We start from the raw sequence: 18,436 nt of genomic DNA on the forward strand, positions 1-18,436 counted from the left end.
AATATAAAAGGAAGTGAGGAGTGCGAATTTCAGAACAGTTCTTGATTGGCAATAGCCTTTTATAAAAAAAAAAATGATGCATAGTCGTCGACAGTAATCTCCCATAAAAATAAAATAAAGAGGGATACGCATACGGATAAAAAGTTTGTCCGCAAAACAAAGACTATATATGAATTCATTTCTTTAATCGATCATTATGAATATATATTAAAGAATATGAAGCTACCTCTTAGGGTTAGCTTTCTAGGTTTGCTCAAAAGAACGGAAAACCCTTTCTTGGCCATTCGGAAGGTTCGTAGCAAAAACATTCCTTTTGAACCCACCCGGTAGAGGTGCATTCAGCTTCGGGGTACCCTTTCTTTTTGCACTCTGCTTTACAATATTTATTTGCTTCACCACTTAATAACCAATATTGGCACTTTGGCCCTATTTCCTTACACACGAAAGCTTGACCGTTAAACCTTTGGTATGTCTTACCATCTTCATTTACAGGTGGCAAAAAAAGTCCCCAAGGCTCCGATGTTGAGAAGACTGGGAAGAGTGCGAGAAACATGAAACAAAATACCTTTGAATCCATGGCTAGCTACTACACTAATGCGTATATTTTTTGTGATATGTATTATCAACAACAATCCATTATTTATACCTATTATGCAATTGTGAGTGTGAACGTACAAACGTAATTTAACATTCGCAAGTTGACAATAACTCCTTTAGTGACATAAATACTATCTAATTGAATACCAAAACCAAAACTTCAATGTAAGTTACTGAAATGAATGATTTGACAAAACCGTAACTTGTAGAGTATCTTACATCACCTGATGAGGAAATAATGTTTCACGTTGCTATTTGTACCAAATAAACATCTTAATATACAGAGCAATAAATAATTGCCTCTTATTTTCAATAATAACTCATATTTTAATAATTTCATAAAAAAGAAGAAAAAAAATCCAGCAAGTACTAGAGACCTTTGAGTTCGTGCGCCTACAACGGGTAGTCCGGGGGTTACTGAGATATCTTTCAAAATTATGGTCTGAATACTGATTGAATGAGTGTGTTACTAACTCGTTAACATTACTACCTCACCCCCAATCAAAAACAAAAAAAAATCACCAATTAGTCTTATATAGCACTTACAATCCATTTAAATTTATATAAAATTAAAACAATCCGTGAAATTCTGTAGAATTTACAATCAGACACAATTTTTCAAAATCTGGAGGGAGAGGATCCTCTCCTAAGTTCATTCCCCTCCTAACCTACCTAAGCTTTGTCAGAGATTAAAACAAGTGTCAAATTTTCATATCCAATGGTCTACAAGATTACAACAAAGCTAGTTTGTCTTTTTCTATTGTTTATCTTATCCTTCTCTCCCTAGTCCCTTCCACCCTGCCGAACCAAGGTGCTGATCTCTTCTCTTCTCTCTCTCTCTCTCTTCTCTCGAACATGACTTCTAATCCTTCACCAATACATACAGCAACTACAATCAAGTGCTTTTCATTAAATTTGATTTTCTGAAAATAAAATAAAAAGATCAAATTGATGGGTGTATGTATATGGTTGATCCCGGATCCTCTTTCTATGGGTATATACAAGGAAGACCAAATTGATAGCATCATTCATGGACTCACTCTCTCTCGCTCTTCCCTCTGTTCTTCTTTTACTTCACTCAGCACCAATGCATATAACAATTTTTATCAAGTGGGTTCTAATGAAATTTGATATGGAACTAATTTGATTTTCTGAAAACAAAAGAGAGACCAAATTAATGGGTCTGGTTGACCCCTTACAATGCTTGAAGAGAGAAAGAAACCCAGGTATTACTTAATGAAATTTTGTAAGGAAGAAACCCATCAGTGGAACACCCAGCCCCATCAATTGGATCCCAGATTCCCAAACAATCTCGTTCCATCAACTCAATCACAACTAATCCCAGAAGAAAATATAGCAACTAGTCAACCACCAAAATCCACAAGGATGAGTCAAAAACTTAACACAGAGAGAGAGAGAGAGAGAGAGTATTTTCTGCTTAGAACTGCTATTGCAATGGGCGGTGGTGATGACGACGGAGCCAGGGGAGGATTGGGACTTGGCGTCGGCGAGGGCGGACAGGAGGGAGGAGATGACAGGGAGGCCGAGGCGGAGAAAGAGATTCTCTAAGCGCGATGTTGTTGAGGACAATATTCTGTATTGGATTTTGATGTCAAGACTACGTGGCACTATGTAAACCATTAGATATTGTTTTTACATGTGTCATTACATGGTTGAAAGCTTAGGTAGGTTAGGAGGGGAATATGATTAGGAGAGGATAAAAATAAAAGAAAATTATCCCAAAGCACCCTCTTAATATTTTTTGGGTCATTCACCCAAAGCACCAAAATAAAAGAAAATTATCCCACTTACCCCAACAAGAGATTTTTATTCCCACCTACATAATTTAATGAGAAAAGACCATTTTTCCCTAAGCTTAATTATCAAACTACAACATTAGCACTCTCTTTCCACTCTCCTTCCTCTCTCACACCAGATTCTCTCTCTCTCTCTCTCTCCTCTCTCTCTGTCGCCGAGATATCAACGTCGGAGCTCCGGCAAAACCACAATGGTATCATTACAAACCGAAAAGACGCCATGGCAGACTTTATGAGCTCGCCGGCGCCGTTGAAGAAGAAGACGACGGTCGAAGATGTTGTTTGAGACGAAGGTGTGGCAGGTCTTCGCCGTGGCGGTGATCGTCTCTCTGCGAATCTCTTTATGTTCCTCCGACGAACCACACCGTCCGATTCAGACCGATGATTTGCAGAACGGCGGCATGGCTCTGTCGACGACACCGAGCGCCCCACAGTCTTCCTCTTCCTCGGTCTCGATCTCGACCAGATCGACGTTATCGGCGGCGACGATAAGTACCTGGCCATAGAGAAGCTGGCAGAGCTTGGCGTCGTATCTTCTTCCCGGCCTTGGAGAGCTTGCCCATTGGCTTCCGGTTCCGATTCCGAAGAGAGAGATGGATAAGAGCTTTTCGGCCTCTCTCCACCGCTATACCTGCAGCGACTCCAACCGGGTCCTTGATTTGGTCGGGTCTGTTGGTGCTTGACCCAAATCAGTTTTTTTTTTTTTTTTTTGGTGGTAAAATATGGCAGAAGCCCAGAAAGAAAGAAAAAAAAGAGTTTTATTGGACCCAATAGACGTCTATTGCCTCCCAATAGACGTCTATTGCTTGGCAATAGATGTTTTAAATTAATGTAATCTCTTTGTTTTTTTTTATTTAATCAAATTTTTATCTGTCTAATTTTAGAAAGATTAGTTTTCATTCTGAAAACGAAAGTTCTATTGGGGGGGCAATACATAGCTGATAGTCATCTATTGGGGGGCAATACATGGTTGATAGTCGTCTATTGGGGGGCAATAGACGTCTATTGGGGGGCAATAGATGTCTATTGGGGGCAAAAAAACATTTCCGGTGAGATTTTCAGCAAATTCCGGTGGGCGGAGGCCGGTGACCGGATTCCGGCGAAAGTTGGCTGGATTCCGGCGGCCGGTGATGGGCTCCGGCGAAGTCTCCCATGGTTTCTCTCTCTTCCATTTTTTTTCTCTCTCTCTCTCTTTCTCTAAGTAACAAAGGGGTGAGGGGTAAAATGGTATTAAAAAAAAATTAAAAACAAAAAAAAAATCTTAATGGGGTATTAGGGAAGACTCTCTTAGAGTGTATTGGGTAAGAGGGAATTAAAAAAACTTAATAGGGTAAGTGGGAAAAAAATCCCTAGAAATGGGGTAAATAGACAAAAACCCATATTTTTTCTTGTGGGTCGTCATCCTTTTGTATTCGTTGCTCTTTTAAAACCGGGCCGGGCCGGACCAGTCCGTGGCGGTCGAGTCCATTACCAATTTCACCACCGCCGGAACAAACAGAGAGAGATTTTAAAGAAACTCAAACGACTCCAATCAAAACAAAACCCGGTGAGCGCCAACAATCAAAATCTCGAAACCATCGAAATGGGAGAAGAAGAAGAAGAGCCCAAGAAGAAGAGGGTGGTGGTGGAATCCCTGGGATGGCTTACGGAGTCGACCATAATGCCCAAGAAGCACCGCGCCATCGCCGGCGTCGGAGCCTCTTCGATCATGGAGCTCAAGGCCCAGCTCTACCAGTCTCAAGAAGACTCCAAGAAGTCCAAGGACCTCGCCGGCCCAGACGCCGAGTTCCACCGCGCCAAGAAGAAGATCACCGCACACGATGCCTTCTCCGTCAAGAACTCCGGCGTCGACGCCCGGGCCCACAAGTACGTAACTTTCTAGCTTATGGTCCAATTTGTTATCTGGGTTTTGCTTTGATTTGCTTGATTATGCGCTGTTTGGGTGGGGAATTTGAATTCTTCTGGGTTAGGGTTTTGGGATTGAATTAGGGTTCAATTTTGAATTGAGTTTTTAGGGTGCTGCTTGGTGATAAAAGATTAGGTTTTTGAGCTCTCTATGTTGGAAACATATCACATTGGTAATCAATTTGTTAAAGTTGGGAACTTTCACTTGCTCCATTTTAGTGCTGCACAATTTGAATTTCTGCTAAGAACAATTTTTTTTTTTTTTGGGTTAAATGCAGGGACAAGCTTGAGCTGAAGGCAGTTAAGGATGGATCAGCCAGCTATGCAGCGTTGGAGAAAAAGGCTGCATTGTATGATAAGCTAGCGAGGGGAGAGCTATCCGATGAGGAAGACAAGGAAAAGTACTGTGTGGATTTCTTTGTCAAGAGACATGAGCAGGATGAGTCAGAGCAGACTCAGCATCACGATTCTTCTGTTGTTGCACCACCGGAGAATCAAGATGGCGAGACTGATCTTTCCATGTTGTTTAGCACAAAACCTGTGGGGCTTGGGCAGGCAGGTGCAATATGGGACAATGATGAACACAAGCGATTTGTGAGGTAAAGTTCTGTTAGTGCATTACTTTTGCAGTTTGCTATATGACAATTTAGTTGGCAGCAAAATAATGAGACGACACAATATATCTTATCTGGTGAATGCTTTGTTTATGGTAGTTAATCCAATTGATAGTACTTTTTATAATATTTTGATCTTTTAACATTTACCATTTGTAATTTGGTTATTGCTGCTGATGTTGGTCATCTATGCTGTCATTGAACTGATGCTCATATTTGGGCTGGTTGGGAAGTAGAATCTCACTGCTGTTGATGAAGCAACCTCTATTGACTAGTGTAGTTGTGTACCTGTTGTACACGACTTGGCTGTTTTGTTATATATTTCTGAGCTATCATCCTATATGATACTTATTGCTTGACTGTTCACAGTGTATATATACCTATATGCACCTTTTCACAATCATCTCACATCTTTTGGTCATTGATTCCTTTTGTTCAGGGAAGTTCATCAAGAAGCGAATCAAGCAAGAGAGAAAGCCTCAGAGCTCAAAGTACGCAGGCAAGAGCAAGCAACTGCTCGTCGTGAGAAGTTAAAACAAGCATACATACGGAAACAGCTAGAGAAACTAAAAGCAGCAGCACCTAATAAGGAACAGATATAATAGCAGAAGACGATTGTCAGTTTGTGGCAATATTCAAGCGGTCATATTGAGTTCACCTGCATAACCATGCGGCATTTTCTCCATTCTGAGTCCTGTTGACTTCAGGATTATATGGAGCAAACTTTAGGTGGATATGAAGGGCATGGAATCAAGTTATGTATTCTTGGAAGAAAGAATTCGTCAATTGTACTCTAACAAAATGGTCTCTGTTGTTTCTTTCATGTCATACTTTTGTACAGTGGTTAATATATGGTTTGGAACTGCATTGGCTGATTATGTCAGGCTGAAGGTATGCAAAAAGTTTCGGATCTCAAAATTATACACACGCATTAGTACCACATGTACTTCAAGTTATTTTCACATACCTGTATGCAATTTCTCATTTTAGATGCCTCGAAGTTATTGCTGCATAATCTTTCGATACCATAAGGCTGTTTAGCCTGTTCTGGATGATCATTTTTAACTTCGGCAATGGAGGTTTACTTTGAGATTTGGATGTCATTTATATCTGAATCAGGGAATGAAAGGGGTTTCCTCATTTGTATCTGAATCAGGAAATTAAAGGGGAAAAAAGTTGGGAAAATAAAATTAAAATTGTCAGAAGTGGGATTTGAACCCACGCCCTCTCTCGAAGACCAGAACTTGAGTCTGGCGCCTTAGACCACTCGGCCATCCTGACTGTTGTTGGTATGTCAAGTTAAACATGTATAAATCTATATAATATTATTTTATAAACTTGCACTAAAAGCCAAAACCGTTAAACATTTCATACTAACGATTAGGATCGACCCAAATTTCATTAATTTCGAACCGAGTAATGAACAAAATATCTTTAATTCCTTAGTTGTGTTTCCTTCGATGTATCAAAAAAAAAAAAAATTAGAAAAAATGAAAATAAGCTTCCAAGTTCAGTCAACCAATTAATTCAAGATCTTAATTTATTTCTCTGATGAGTGGACCACACAATAAGAGGTAGTCCTCTCCTTTCATGTTTTATCAATACATTTCGTGTTTTTTTTCGGCGGTGAAAAGGATTTTTATTAACGAAACAATATGTTACAAAGAGAAAGCAAACTGAACAAAACAGCAACTAAACAACAGTTACAATAAACAACAAAAGCCCAGGCCATCCAAGGCTGTGCATACACCCCAAAGGAGGAAACTGCAATAGCAGGACACAGGACCGCCGCTGCTACCAATCGAACCGCATCAAGACACAGAAACGGCAACCCAAGGCATGGAAAACAACCAGATAAGCCCAACGCGCGCAAGCATAGCAAATCAGATCCCAACCAGAAAAGCAAGAGATAGCCCCAAACCAAATTTCAGAACCATACATAACATTTCGTGTTTGAGAGAGACGAGATCGATTAATTCATGTCATATCTTTTAGGCTAGCTGCACTTTTATTAATTTATTCCAATACCAATTAGTTAACATGTTTAGCAATAGAGATTGTCACCCGGAGAAACATTAAGTTGGGTGCAATACTGCTTGTAATAGTTGATGCGAGCTTGAACTTTATTTGGGGCTCCGCCACCACATTCCCCACTGTTGATGGCTCGAGTTGTGGCTCCAAATCCTTGGCTTAGAACAGAGTGAACATTGCTCATCCAAAACCATAAGCTCGCCTTGAACGCCACCACAGGGTCTGAAGCCACCTTTTCAGGGGAGTTTAAGCCGTCAAAGCCAATAGCTTTTCCGGCAGCTCCGTAATTGTAGTTCCAGGTGAGTTGGAGTGGTCCTCGCCCATAGTACTTCTTGTTAGGGTTGCATGGGTAGTCTGTACTTCTCTTGCAGTAGGTACCGCGATTTATCTCTTCTATGTAGCAAAAATCTGCATCCATCATTCATAAAATACTCTAATTAATACGTAGATATGGAATTATGGATGGTGATAATTAGTGCAGATATGAATTTCAGTAAACCACATTTCACCTTCCTCTACTAGAGTATTATCCAAGTACAGATGTGATTTTGTTTTGGGTACTTCAGTACTTGCCTATCAAACAGTTACAATTAATCCACTCTACTACAGTGATTTATATATATAAGATAAAGTGATGATGTACTTACGGCCAGTCTCATGAGTGACCTGAGCAAAGAAAGCTGCAATCTCCCGCTTATTCTTTTCAGCGGAACCGCTGGTACCAAAATTGCTGTAAGAGCCGAGGGCATTGAGAAAAGCCTGTCTGGTGTAGAAGCTCTTCCCGGCACAGCTAGCGGAAGCCTGGTTAATAATCCCATTAAAGAAGTTAGTGGTCACAATGTTCGCCACCGAGTCACCGTTAGTAGTTGGTGTAGGTGTGGTGGTAGTACAAGGTCCTGCTTGACAACCCTTGCCGCAGTAGGCGTTGCTGGTGCCGCAATAACCAAATTCGCTGCAACACAGGTTTGCGGCACACCCGCAGTTTTGAGCTATTGCAATTTGGGCTACAAATGCTAGGCCTAGGATGGTGAAAAAGAGGGATTTTGTCCTAATTGTCATCTTAATCTGGTCTCTATTTGTTGTATGTGTATATAATGAGGTACAGAACTAATTAAGATGATCGAATTGGGTATTTATAGGGTATGCATTATGCATAGTGTTGTGAAATTTTAATTAAAACTCGCAAGCGCACGAATCGTCGTTAGTATAGTGTGCAAGTACGAGGTCGTTCCAACTGAGGATTGATAATCAATTTAAACCCTAACTCAATTAATCCAAACACAAAATCACATAAACAATCAAGCAAAAGAAGATATTGATTTTTGGGTTTTTTAATAAACAAATAATTTGAGAATTAAATAAACAAACAAATAAACAAATAATGATAAAACCTAGGGTTTCGAAATCAACCACTAACAATCCTATTTATGTTTTGATGCAATTAACAGATTCTTTTATTTCTTTTGATGACAATTCCCGTATCTAAGTCCAGGTACGGCACTTAGACCATAGTTTTCCTTAAGTGTATGATTCTCTCCAGGTACGGCAGATGTCGTATATCCTAACATGCAGTTTATCCAGGTACGGCATAAATTTAACACATAGGACTCATTACGTTCTAGAAAACAAGAGAATCATGCAAACCATTACTTCAGGTACGACAATAATGTAATTCACAACTCTTAATCACAAGAAGCTAATTTGAATTATATTGCAGGTACGCCTCAAATTCATCTTCTAATTACTAGATGCAAAGCCCTAAGGTGATCAATCAAAGAACTTAAACATAAAGCATCAATTCAAATAGTGACTAAGAATTCATCATAAAGAAACTATAAATTCATCAATAAATCATCAAAGTATATAAACAATCATGATAGGGCATCATCTTAACCCTAGAAAAAGGTTTAGTAAAATATAACTAGATAAAACATAGGAAAAACATAAAAAGAATGGAAGGGGAAAAGAAGGGAAAGATGGATGAGTGGTCTCCGCTCCATAGGCATCTACATTGTGCTCCGAGACTCCTCTCTCATGTAAATTCGTGCTCCTTTATATAGGGAAGATTTCTGCTCATCTTTGGCCTCATGTTTCCTTGTAAAACTTGGATTTAGATTCATTTCTTCATTTGGAATGGGAAAACCTTGAAATATCTCTTGTAGAAGTAGGAATAAGTTAATCATTGAATCCTCATCTGAATTAACTTCCTTAAAACGTTAGGATTGATGATCTTGTGCCATGGAACTTGAGTTCTCCACGAATGGTTGTAAATTCCCGAGCAGATTTCCTGTCCGACCTATCTTCACTCAAATAATCATAACTTTCTCCAGAAATATCGAAATCGAGATCCGTAAAATTCTACAGAAAATAGACATCCGTAGCTTTCCAATGATATAAGGCTCATTTTCTGATTCGATCTGAGTAACTCCCAGTAATTCGGCGAAGTTGGGTGTTCTGCACAGACAGATTCTGGGACCTGGGCGTCTTTCAATCCTAGTTAGCTCATTTTAGCTTCTTTTCTTCTCTTTATGAGACAAACTTACAAAAACATTGTAACAACATAAATGACTCAAAATAAGGAGGACTAAGCATAAATACTAAGATTAAGAGGCAAAGAAATATAGGAAAATATGAGCACATCACATAGCATGGATAATCGAGTAACAGTTAGTTAGAAATGGTTATGTTCCAGGATTGAATTGACTTCTAAGAGGTCGACGTACAATTTGGTGTATGTCCTGGATTCCACTTACCAAATAAAAGATTAGAGATAGATAGTTTCCATTAAATTTCTATTGATTATCATAATTAGTCTCAACCAGCCGGCCGACATCCACAAATCCACTATCGACACTTTCTTTCTCTTCAAATTTATTTTCATAATCTCTTGGTATCATCACCCTTAATTACGTGTCGTGATCAAGTAACGTACCGTCAGGCCTAGGTTAATTAGAAATGGTCATGTTCCAGGATTGACTTGACTTCTAAAGGTCGACGTACAATTTGGTGCATTAATTTGGTACAATTTGGATTGACTTGACTTCTAAGAGGTCGACGTACAATTTGGGTCATGTCCCGGATTCCATACCAAATAAGATAAAAGATGGATAGTTTCCATTAATTTCAATTGATTATCATAATTAGTCTATTGATTATTATTAATTTCTAGTCACTTCGGGTCTTGGGAGCTTTTCCTCCCCCACTACTTAGAGAACTTTCTTCTCTCATTTCCGTGTGAGATCATTTCATTCCTCACCAATAGTTTAAGGCCTTCATGCTTCTTGGAGCTTTCATGAACTCTGACTTGTCTTCGTCTTCATTGACTTCATTGAAAAAATAAGTATCTTCATGTTGTACCTTGAGGGAAAAAAAATTCTTCTACCTACCTTTGGCCATCAGGGAGTACTTTTCTTTGGAACGTTCACCCAATCTTCATTGCACCATTGTGCCTTTAGAGAGTCTTGTCAACTTCTTTGCACCATTGTGCCATTGTGGCTTTAGGGAGCCTTGTCAACTTGACACCATTGTGCCATTTGATCATCTTCATTTTGGGACTTCTTCCACTTCCAGAGAGCATTTTTCTCTTGACACCTCTGTGCCTTTTTATCGTGGCACTATTTGTACCATGCTTCATTTAGGGATTTATACCCTTCATTCTTTCTTTCAAGGATGTTAAACTCTTCACCTTTTATTAGGGATGTTATCCCTACATTCTTTCAGGGACTTTAACCCTTTCATCGAGGACTACATTATCCTCTCTTTCTTCTTCTTCATCTACTTTTTCTCTCCCTCTTTTTCTTCTTTCTTCTCCATATTTTTTACTCCCTTTCTTTTCTTCTATGCATATTCTCTTCTATTTTTCTTTCTTTGCTCATCTCTCTCTCCTTTTTTTTTTCTTCTTCTATTCCTCCCTCATTCTGACTCCCTTTCTTTTCTTCTTCGCAATCTTCTCTTCTTCAATTTTTCTTCCTTCTTGTGCTCATCTCTCTCTCTCTCTCTCTCTCTCTCTCTCTCTCTCTCTCTCTCTCTCTCTCTCTCTCTCTCTCTCTCTCTCTCTCTCTCTCTCTCTCTCTCTCTCATTTTTCTTCTTTTTCTTTCACCTTTTGCCCATCAGCAATAGTCGATGCATCACAATTTGTTTTTTCTCCACCACCTTGCAACAACATGAGCAAGTCTTAGTATGGCCGGTCACTCTAACTCTTCAACCCCTTTGCAACCTTTGAGTTTTAAGGTTGATCTTCATTGAGAATTTTAATTCTCAATTCTTTCAATAGTTTTGGAGCAAATATTTTACCTCAACTATCTCATTGAGACACCATCACGTCTTTCTCATCGCTCACGATTAGCACCTAAGCCAGCACACTTGACGCCATAATACTCTTGCACAAACAATTTTTGACCATACCCAAAAGATCAAGCTTAGGGCTGTGATACCACTTTGTTGGATAATAGTGGAAGCGTAAATACTGAATAACTAATTTTGGATATGGAGATATAATACATGAATAACACACAATGGGAGATGTACAGCCCAAAGACATGTACAGAGCTCCTAGAGAGAGATATGGAGGAGACTCTCAAAATACCTGATAAAACAATTCACTCTTACGATACTTCTACAAAATACTTCTCTACACCCACTACTACAATTCTCCCCAATAGCACCTTTCTTTTGGCCACCACAAAATCATAAGTGGGAATGAAGAATAGTCTTCCACCGTTTTTTCGGATCAGTGACTCATTTGGGCATCACACTGATCATCAGTGGGTTTTGACAAATTGCCTCCAACATCAGTGGCCCAACCCATCAAATATAATTTAATATTCATTATTTATTAATTCGATCTTATTATTTATCGGATTTTTTCCCTATAATGCGTACTATGCTCTCTCAGTCTCTCTCCTCTCTCTCTCATAACTGAGTTAAAGGTCACTCTTGACCAAAAAATAAACTCAGTTCACTCACAAGATCTCTTCCATCTTCCACCGCTATCTCTTTTCCAATTTGGAACCGACGAAAGAGATATGAGAATCGATCCAATCTTGACTAATCGCCGAAGCCATGTACTGGCGGTTAGACCGATACCACTGTTCATCGGCGATCTGAATACATAGATCCGGTCCGATGGTAAGATTCATGTACTGAACCCACTCAGCCAAGGTTTTCTTATTTCCAATTCTGGCTTTCTGATGCTTTGGTCTGTATTTATATCCTAGTTAGTTTGATTGAAATTTGGTTTTGTTATATGATTGGATCTGCATGTCAGATCTGGAATTCAAAATTGACCAGAGAGACCCTCATTGAGATTGCAGGATTGCCTCGGGGAGAGGAGAAGAAAGAGTGGAAGATGGCTACAACAGACGAGGTCGCAGGATCGGCTCCAAAGATAGTGTGGAACGAAGCGAAGCAGAGGTTCGAGTCAGAGAACCAGAAAGCCTACCTAGACTACGTTCTTAGAGAAAAGGGGAAAGTGATGGACTTGGTTCACACCTATGTCCCATCTTCCAAGAGAGGCTTGGGCTTGGCCTCCCATCTCTGCGTTGCCGCCTTCAACCACGCCAAAGCCAACTCCATGTCCGTCATCCCCACCTGTTCTTACGTCTCTGTAAGTAACCACCTACCTCCCTTTTCTGGGTTCCTCTTGAATTCTCAGTTGTGTGTCATCAAACATGGTTTTTTAATTTGGGGATTTTTAAGCTGATTCTGGACTGTTGATGATCATTGGGACCTCTAGAAATGGTTGTGTTTATTTGCTTAATTGGGTATATAGACTCTTGTAATTCATAGCTATTGGAATTCGCAATCCACTTGGAGAAATGAGAAAGTTTTTGCTCTAAATCGATTAGATCTTTCATAGTCAGGTTTTGAATGAACTATAAGTTAGGTTGCTAAGTTTCCCTCTTAACTGGTATAGTTCATTCGAAGCACCTCTCATTTTTCTCTTTCCATTTTCTATTTGGTTTGGGTTTTGTTCTCTAAGAAATCGACATGTAAATGCAGCTATCAACATGTATCCTACAAATGTCAATCACCTTCTTCTCCGTTAACTTTTCTAGTAATAAACTCTGGTCCCATTTGGTCATTTCCAATTTCCTCTGCCTCGGTTTCGTCGTTTTTTTTCTCTATATATATATATATATATAAACATCAAGATAATTCACTCGTACCAAGTACCATCTCTAATATCATCAAAACAGATTCTTGATTCATTTTGCTTTGGATTCTGGGCCTTTTGATAACTGGGTTTCTCTCTGATTTTGCTAAGGAGGTTTGTTCTTTTTCATTTTTGACTTTGATTAGAATGTGATTGAACATTGAAAATGGAATAAAGGAGAGAACTTTCAATGTTCCTTTTTGCTTTAAAGCAAATATTGGGTTCCTTAAACATAGTCCTGTTATTACTAATTTTTTTTGTGATTTATGATTGTGATGCATGAGGTTGATGAACATGTTTATCTGAGATGTATTAGCTTGTTGTTTCCCCTAGCAATGTATAAGTTTGTGGGTTGTTGGGAAAATTGTATGATTAACATTCATCTAATGTGGGATTTGACTTGCACATTTGAAGGGCTAAAAGTCAGTGAGAGAGAAATGTTATTATTCCCCAAAGCTTTGATCATTTGTATATTACAAGTTTCTTTGTTCCCATTTGTGTAATCGTTGTACTTTTGTTATTTACTCGGGATATTTATGATTATTCAGAACAGCTACTGCTGTGTTTCACCAATCCATTGGAACTCATCAGTCCCATGGACATCTCTATAACTCTGGCATGGTGAATCATTGTGGAACGAAAAGAACTTGTTCACTGACTGTGTTGATGTGCATCTGTGCAGGAAGGGTATAGAAGAAGAATCGAAGCTGGCAAGAAAATCAGCAACATACCTATTGACATGATCTATACATCTGGACTGATTCATGCACAGATGACTGCCATGCCTGCCAGGACATAGCACCTTTGTAAGAAGGTAATTTTAGGGGGGGAAATGGTTTAGTGTCATAAAATACCACATTATGTTGCTATTTGGAGGCATTGTGATGGTTGTAACTTGAAACTGGTGTCGATAGATGATCAAATTGGTTCCATACCATTGATCATCTATGCAGTAGTTAGCTAAGGAATGCAGATAAAAATCTGTATCAAAGGGGAAAGGAAAATGAAAAAGATACCTATTAACTCAAATTCCCGGTTTTACAATTGTATTAATGTCTGAACTCTTATTAAGTTTGTTACTTCGTCAGTTTGCTATAGTTTTTTGAATGCTTCTTTAGGATCAACATCGTTTGAGTTGTTTGATTGTCCCAAATTCATGATTGAAATATTAGGTTACTGATTGACTTGTCTTGATTTGGTTTATTTCAGTTCAGTAGTATCAAAATTCAAAGTTTCATTGTTATTCTACTATACTTGTGATCTTTATTGATGTGTTCTTGTATCAACGATAGTTGGTAATATTTGGTATTTCTAATACAGTAGCTCTCAGCCTCTATTGGTAATTACTTTCATGCTTACTCCTTGCTTAACATATCTGAGTCTTCTTCATCAGAGTTGTGAGGACCTTGTTGATCTAGTTAAATTAATTAATTATAGTTTGCAGGGGTTGATGTTAAATGTGAAGAGATAATTGAAGCAACCTCAACTGGCTCCAGTTCAATGATTTCCAAGATTGTTCAAATGGTTAGTGAACTTACTTTTACTCATGACACAAACAATTGTTTTGAGCAACCTTTCTTTTGTGCAAAAATACCAAGTCATTGAGGATATTTGTAAACATGACTGTTGTTAATACTTGTAAACATGCGCAGTGCATTTGCTGTTGCATTTGTGCTTAAAATGTGTCTGACATGGTTAATATGAAGCTTATTTCTAGGCAAGTAATTGAACACCACCACTTAAAGTAATGCTTTGTTGTTTTTATGCATGCAGAACATCACTGGCAGATATGGTATGATTGCAGAAAAGAATACATCTACCTTTGTTTTCTTTAAGGTACTAACTTCTACATTTATTGAACTTTTCATTTGTTTGACAGAAATTATATAAAAGTTGCTGGAGGAGAGGTAGCAGATGCAGCTATGGGGAGGAACATGAAGAGATTTATGTTTTTTTATGTTGTATTTTATTTGAAGTTGTATATGAATTGTACAATATATTTTAGAATTATACAGTACATTTTGGTGGGACAAATTGTTAATTTTTTTTTATATATTCACCAAATTTTGCCACTGATGTTGGTGGCATTGAGAAAACACACTGATACAATAACAGTGGGAGAGAATCATTGGTATGCCACTGTTGTTTTAACAGTATGGATTGTCCCAATAGCACCTGCAATAGAGGGGACTGATATCTCATTAGTAGCTGCATAGTGGCTAATGGCATTAGCCACTATTATCAGTGTGCTTTGTCCCAATAGGGACTAATTCAAATCAGTGTGCTTTGGGGAAATTTCTAGTAGTGACCCTACCCAAATTTAATTTTTCATATTTACGCTTCCGCTCATATCCAACAAATATATGATCAATCACTGTAAACTTCTCATTCGTAATTCGAAAGCGATATATATCCATGATATCGCAGGCTGCAGCTCATTAATTATATAAGGAGAATGGTAGTCCAATATCGTCAATGAAGAAAGCCAATTAAGCAGCAATTATATCACTACAAAACTCCAAACTATTTTGTTGTACGACTAAGTTGGCTCAGTCATGCCCCGTCCTGGAGACGAAATTAAGCGCAGTCCAGCAGCCTAGACTACTACTCAAATTGTCAATCTTTTATGTAAACGTTCACTTTCAATTCGTAAACTAGTTCCTAAAAGTAAGGGGTTGAGAGCGTCTCTCTCTAAAAACTAGAGAGAGAAATTATTCTCTGGAAAGCATGAGTTGAGGTGGGACCCGGTTCTTGGAACCTGGCAGATTTTCAGGAAAGTTGGCCACGCTTTGTCCCTCTGAGTCTTCTCACGAGGGTTGTTTGGAACTGTTTCTACCTGAGATTCACGAGGGATTCAGGTTGGAAACAATTTTCGCTTCTTTCTTTTGGAATTTTAGTGGATCTTTTGTGTGCTAGTTTGTTTTGTGGGTTTTGCTGGGTGGTTGCGGAGTGTTGTTTCTTAAAGATGGAAGAGATGGGACGACGATTTGCTGGTGCGTTGCTGTTGACTGAACGGGAATCTAAAGGGGTCCGTATACGGCAGAGTGCGGTTGATGCGGCCCTAATGTATCGGTTTGCTCTAGTGTGTAAGGTAGTCACTCCTCGAACGTTCAGAAGACAAAGTTTTATTGACCTGTTTTCAAGGATCTGGGGTGGGGGAGAGGGGGTTACCATTAGTGATATGGAGGATGATCTGTTTTTAGCACGATTTCAGTGTGAGCGGGATATGGAGAGAGTGATTAACAGGGAGCCATGGGATTTCAATAAATCGTTGGTTGTGATGGGGATCCTAAGGGAGGAGACTGTTATTACAGAAGTGCCTTTGGAGTCTTCTCTTTTCTGGGTCCAAATCCATGGTGTGCCGCTGCGGTATCGGAATGTGGAGGTAACTGAAGACATTGGTGGGGAGGTGGGACAGATTGTGGAGGTTGGTAGAGATGGTAGAGGAGACTGTGTGGGGAGATTTTTAAGAGTTAGAATCCGGATGAATGTTACCATCCCGCTCTTACGACGTACAACGGTGGAGTTTCCTGGAGTTGGAGGTCGAGATGTTGATTTTAAATATGAGAGGCTGCCGGAATTCTGTCAGGAGTGTGGAATCATTGGGCATCCGACCCGCATTTGTGATGATCTGTTGGGTTTCAAAAATAAGATGGAGGAGGAAAGGCCTTACCGATTATCCCTTAGAGCTGAATTTGACTTATATGGAAGGAGAGTAGATGGGAGGGGGGGTCGAGGAAGATCTGAGGGGGGGAGTGTAAGTGATATGAGTGAATCGGCCAGTGGGTCTCGGTCTATTTCTGATGCTGAGGAGGCTGCTCGAAGATGTAAACAGGGAAGTGAGGATGCACAAAAAAGTTTAGATAAATTAAGTGATCAGTTCCTTCTGGAGGGTCCATTAAATGATACTGCCTCATCTCCATGCAAAAGTGTGGAGGTGTCTGAGAAGCCGGAAAAGGTAGCAGTTGTTGAGCAGATTGAAATCACTAAGTCTGTCCAAGTTTCCTTTGTTGATGGTGATAGACAGATAGCGAGGGAGTTGTTTCCGGAGAAATCTGGCTTAGATCTTTCTGGTGGACCTGAGCCAGAACAGATTGTGAAGAACTTGGGGTTGATGCTTAAAACAGGATTCTCTCGAGGGGAACAAGAGAATATTCAGTTCACTGCAGGTATCTCTGGGGGAATAAAAGACAAGAGAGGGTCTCAAGGGGGACGTCGAGTTCTGAAGGTGGAGACTCGAAGGAAGAATGTGGAGGTGATTAATATGATTGCGAAGGAAGATTCAGCTGCAGTGGAGAATGGTAAACGCAAGTTAGAGAAGAATTTGGAGGGTGAACGGAACACAACAAAGAAGGTGATGCTTCTGGAGGGCATCCCTAAAGTGGTGGGTGTAGCGGAGCTGCCCCACCACGAGAAATGAGGCTACTATGTTGGAACGTCAGGGGGGCGAGGGGGTCACGGACGTTTAGGGATTTAAAGGACCTCATCCAAGTCCATCAGCCGGAGTTAATTTTCTTAAGTGAGACTAAAATGACTGATACACAAATGGGAAAATTGAAATCTAGATTGGGGATGGATGGAGTTCTTTGTGTCCCACGGAGGGAGGAGAATAGGGGTTATTCAGGAGGTTTATGTTTTCTTTGGCGTCGAAGTGTAGAGGTATCATTTATTTCCAGCAATTTTCATTTTATTAATGTATGGGTTAAGTGGGCAGATAACAAGGAGTGTCGAGTGACTGGGTTCTATGGACATTCGGTGGTCAGTGAGCGCTACCGATCTTGGAATTTGATGCGGAGTCTGATTGATGAGGAGCAGCACCCATGGCTGATTTGTGGTGATTTTAATGAAATTCTGGAGATTAGTGAGAAGCGGGGGGGTACTGTTAGGCCATTCTGGCAAATGGAGAATTTCAGAAATATTGTGGAGGAGTGTGGTTTACTTCAATTTGCTTTTTCTGGTTATGAATTTACATGGGATAACCGCCGAGAGGGGGAAGCAAATGTACAGGAGAGAATTGATCGTGGGTTTGGCAATTTGAGTCTTATTCAGCAATGGGGGAGTCTCACCTCTCATCATTTAGTGGCCATGTCCTCTGATCATTCTCCACTTTTGATTGAAAATGACTTAATGGGCGTTGCGGGAGGCGGCAATGATAGGAGGAAAAGACGTTTCTTGTTCGAAGAAATGTGGTTGAATGATGAGGAGTGTGGGGAGGTGGTTGAGAGGGGTTGGAATGATATGGGTAGTAGTGGGATGGTGGCAAAGTTAGAGAGAGTGACTGCAGATTTGAGGGTATGGGGTAGAGAGAAGTTTGGTA

General features: G+C 39.7%; 2 protein-coding genes, 1 long non-coding RNA gene and 1 other non-coding gene across 5 annotated transcripts; 2 read left to right on the forward strand and 2 right to left on the reverse strand.

Annotated features, from left to right (window-relative positions):
- The first annotated feature begins 3,853 nt into the window (after positions 1-3,853).
- On the forward strand, positions 3,854-5,858 carry LOC133729285 (uncharacterized protein At4g18257-like). The gene is made up of 3 exons (XM_062156781.1): positions 3,854-4,280; positions 4,598-4,918; positions 5,373-5,858. Exons 1-3 carry the CDS (start codon positions 3,997-3,999, stop codon positions 5,533-5,535), a joined length of 768 nt encoding a protein of 255 aa, XP_062012765.1. The 5' UTR covers positions 3,854-3,996; the 3' UTR covers positions 5,536-5,858.
- A 272-nt stretch (positions 5,859-6,130) lies between these two features.
- On the reverse strand, positions 6,131-6,214 carry TRNAL-CAA (transfer RNA leucine (anticodon CAA)). The gene has a single exon. It is a non-coding gene; the product is annotated as a tRNA-Leu (tRNA).
- A 314-nt stretch (positions 6,215-6,528) lies between these two features.
- LOC133733007 (endochitinase EP3-like) lies at positions 6,529-8,091 on the reverse strand. Its single transcript, XM_062160614.1, has 2 exons — positions 7,612-8,091; positions 6,529-7,372 (listed from the first exon to the last, which is right to left on the reverse strand). Exons 1-2 carry the CDS (start codon positions 8,021-8,023, stop codon positions 6,978-6,980), a joined length of 807 nt encoding a protein of 268 aa, XP_062016598.1. The 5' UTR covers positions 8,024-8,091; the 3' UTR covers positions 6,529-6,977.
- Positions 8,092-11,244: 3,153 nt separating this feature from the next.
- LOC133734553 (uncharacterized) lies at positions 11,245-15,138 on the forward strand. Of its 2 annotated transcripts, XR_009858400.1 has the most exons (6): positions 11,245-12,092; positions 12,278-12,570; positions 13,802-13,933; positions 14,564-14,643; positions 14,893-14,911; positions 14,999-15,131. It is a non-coding gene; the product is annotated as an uncharacterized LOC133734553 (long non-coding RNA). The 2 variants fall into 2 exon arrangements; XR_009858399.1 differs by having other exon boundaries at positions 11,249-12,092; positions 14,564-15,138.
- The last annotated feature ends 3,298 nt before the right edge of the window (positions 15,139-18,436 follow it).

The sequence above is a fragment of the Rosa rugosa genome, chromosome 2 (assembly GCF_958449725.1).
Source record: "Rosa rugosa chromosome 2, drRosRugo1.1, whole genome shotgun sequence".
NCBI classification, from domain to species: domain Eukaryota; kingdom Viridiplantae; phylum Streptophyta; class Magnoliopsida; order Rosales; family Rosaceae; genus Rosa; species Rosa rugosa.

Bases quoted from the DNA above. Each gene is read 5' to 3' on its own strand.
- LOC133729285 (XM_062156781.1), top strand. From the start codon at position 3,997: ATGGGAGAAGAAGAAGAAGAGCCCAAGAAGAAGAGGGTGGTGGTGGAA. The intron at 4,281-4,597 runs GTACGTAACTTT...GGTTAAATGCAG, and splicing joins GTCGACGCCCGGGCCCACAA to GGACAAGCTTGAGCTGAAGG. The intron at 4,919-5,372 runs GTAAAGTTCTGT...CCTTTTGTTCAG, and splicing joins GAACACAAGCGATTTGTGAG to GGAAGTTCATCAAGAAGCGA.
- LOC133733007 (XM_062160614.1), bottom strand. From the start codon at position 8,023: ATGACAATTAGGACAAAATCCCTCTTTTTCACCATCCTAGGCCTAGCA. The intron at 7,373-7,611 runs GTAAGTACATCA...TGATGGATGCAG, and splicing joins GGTCACTCATGAGACTGGCC to ATTTTTGCTACATAGAAGAG.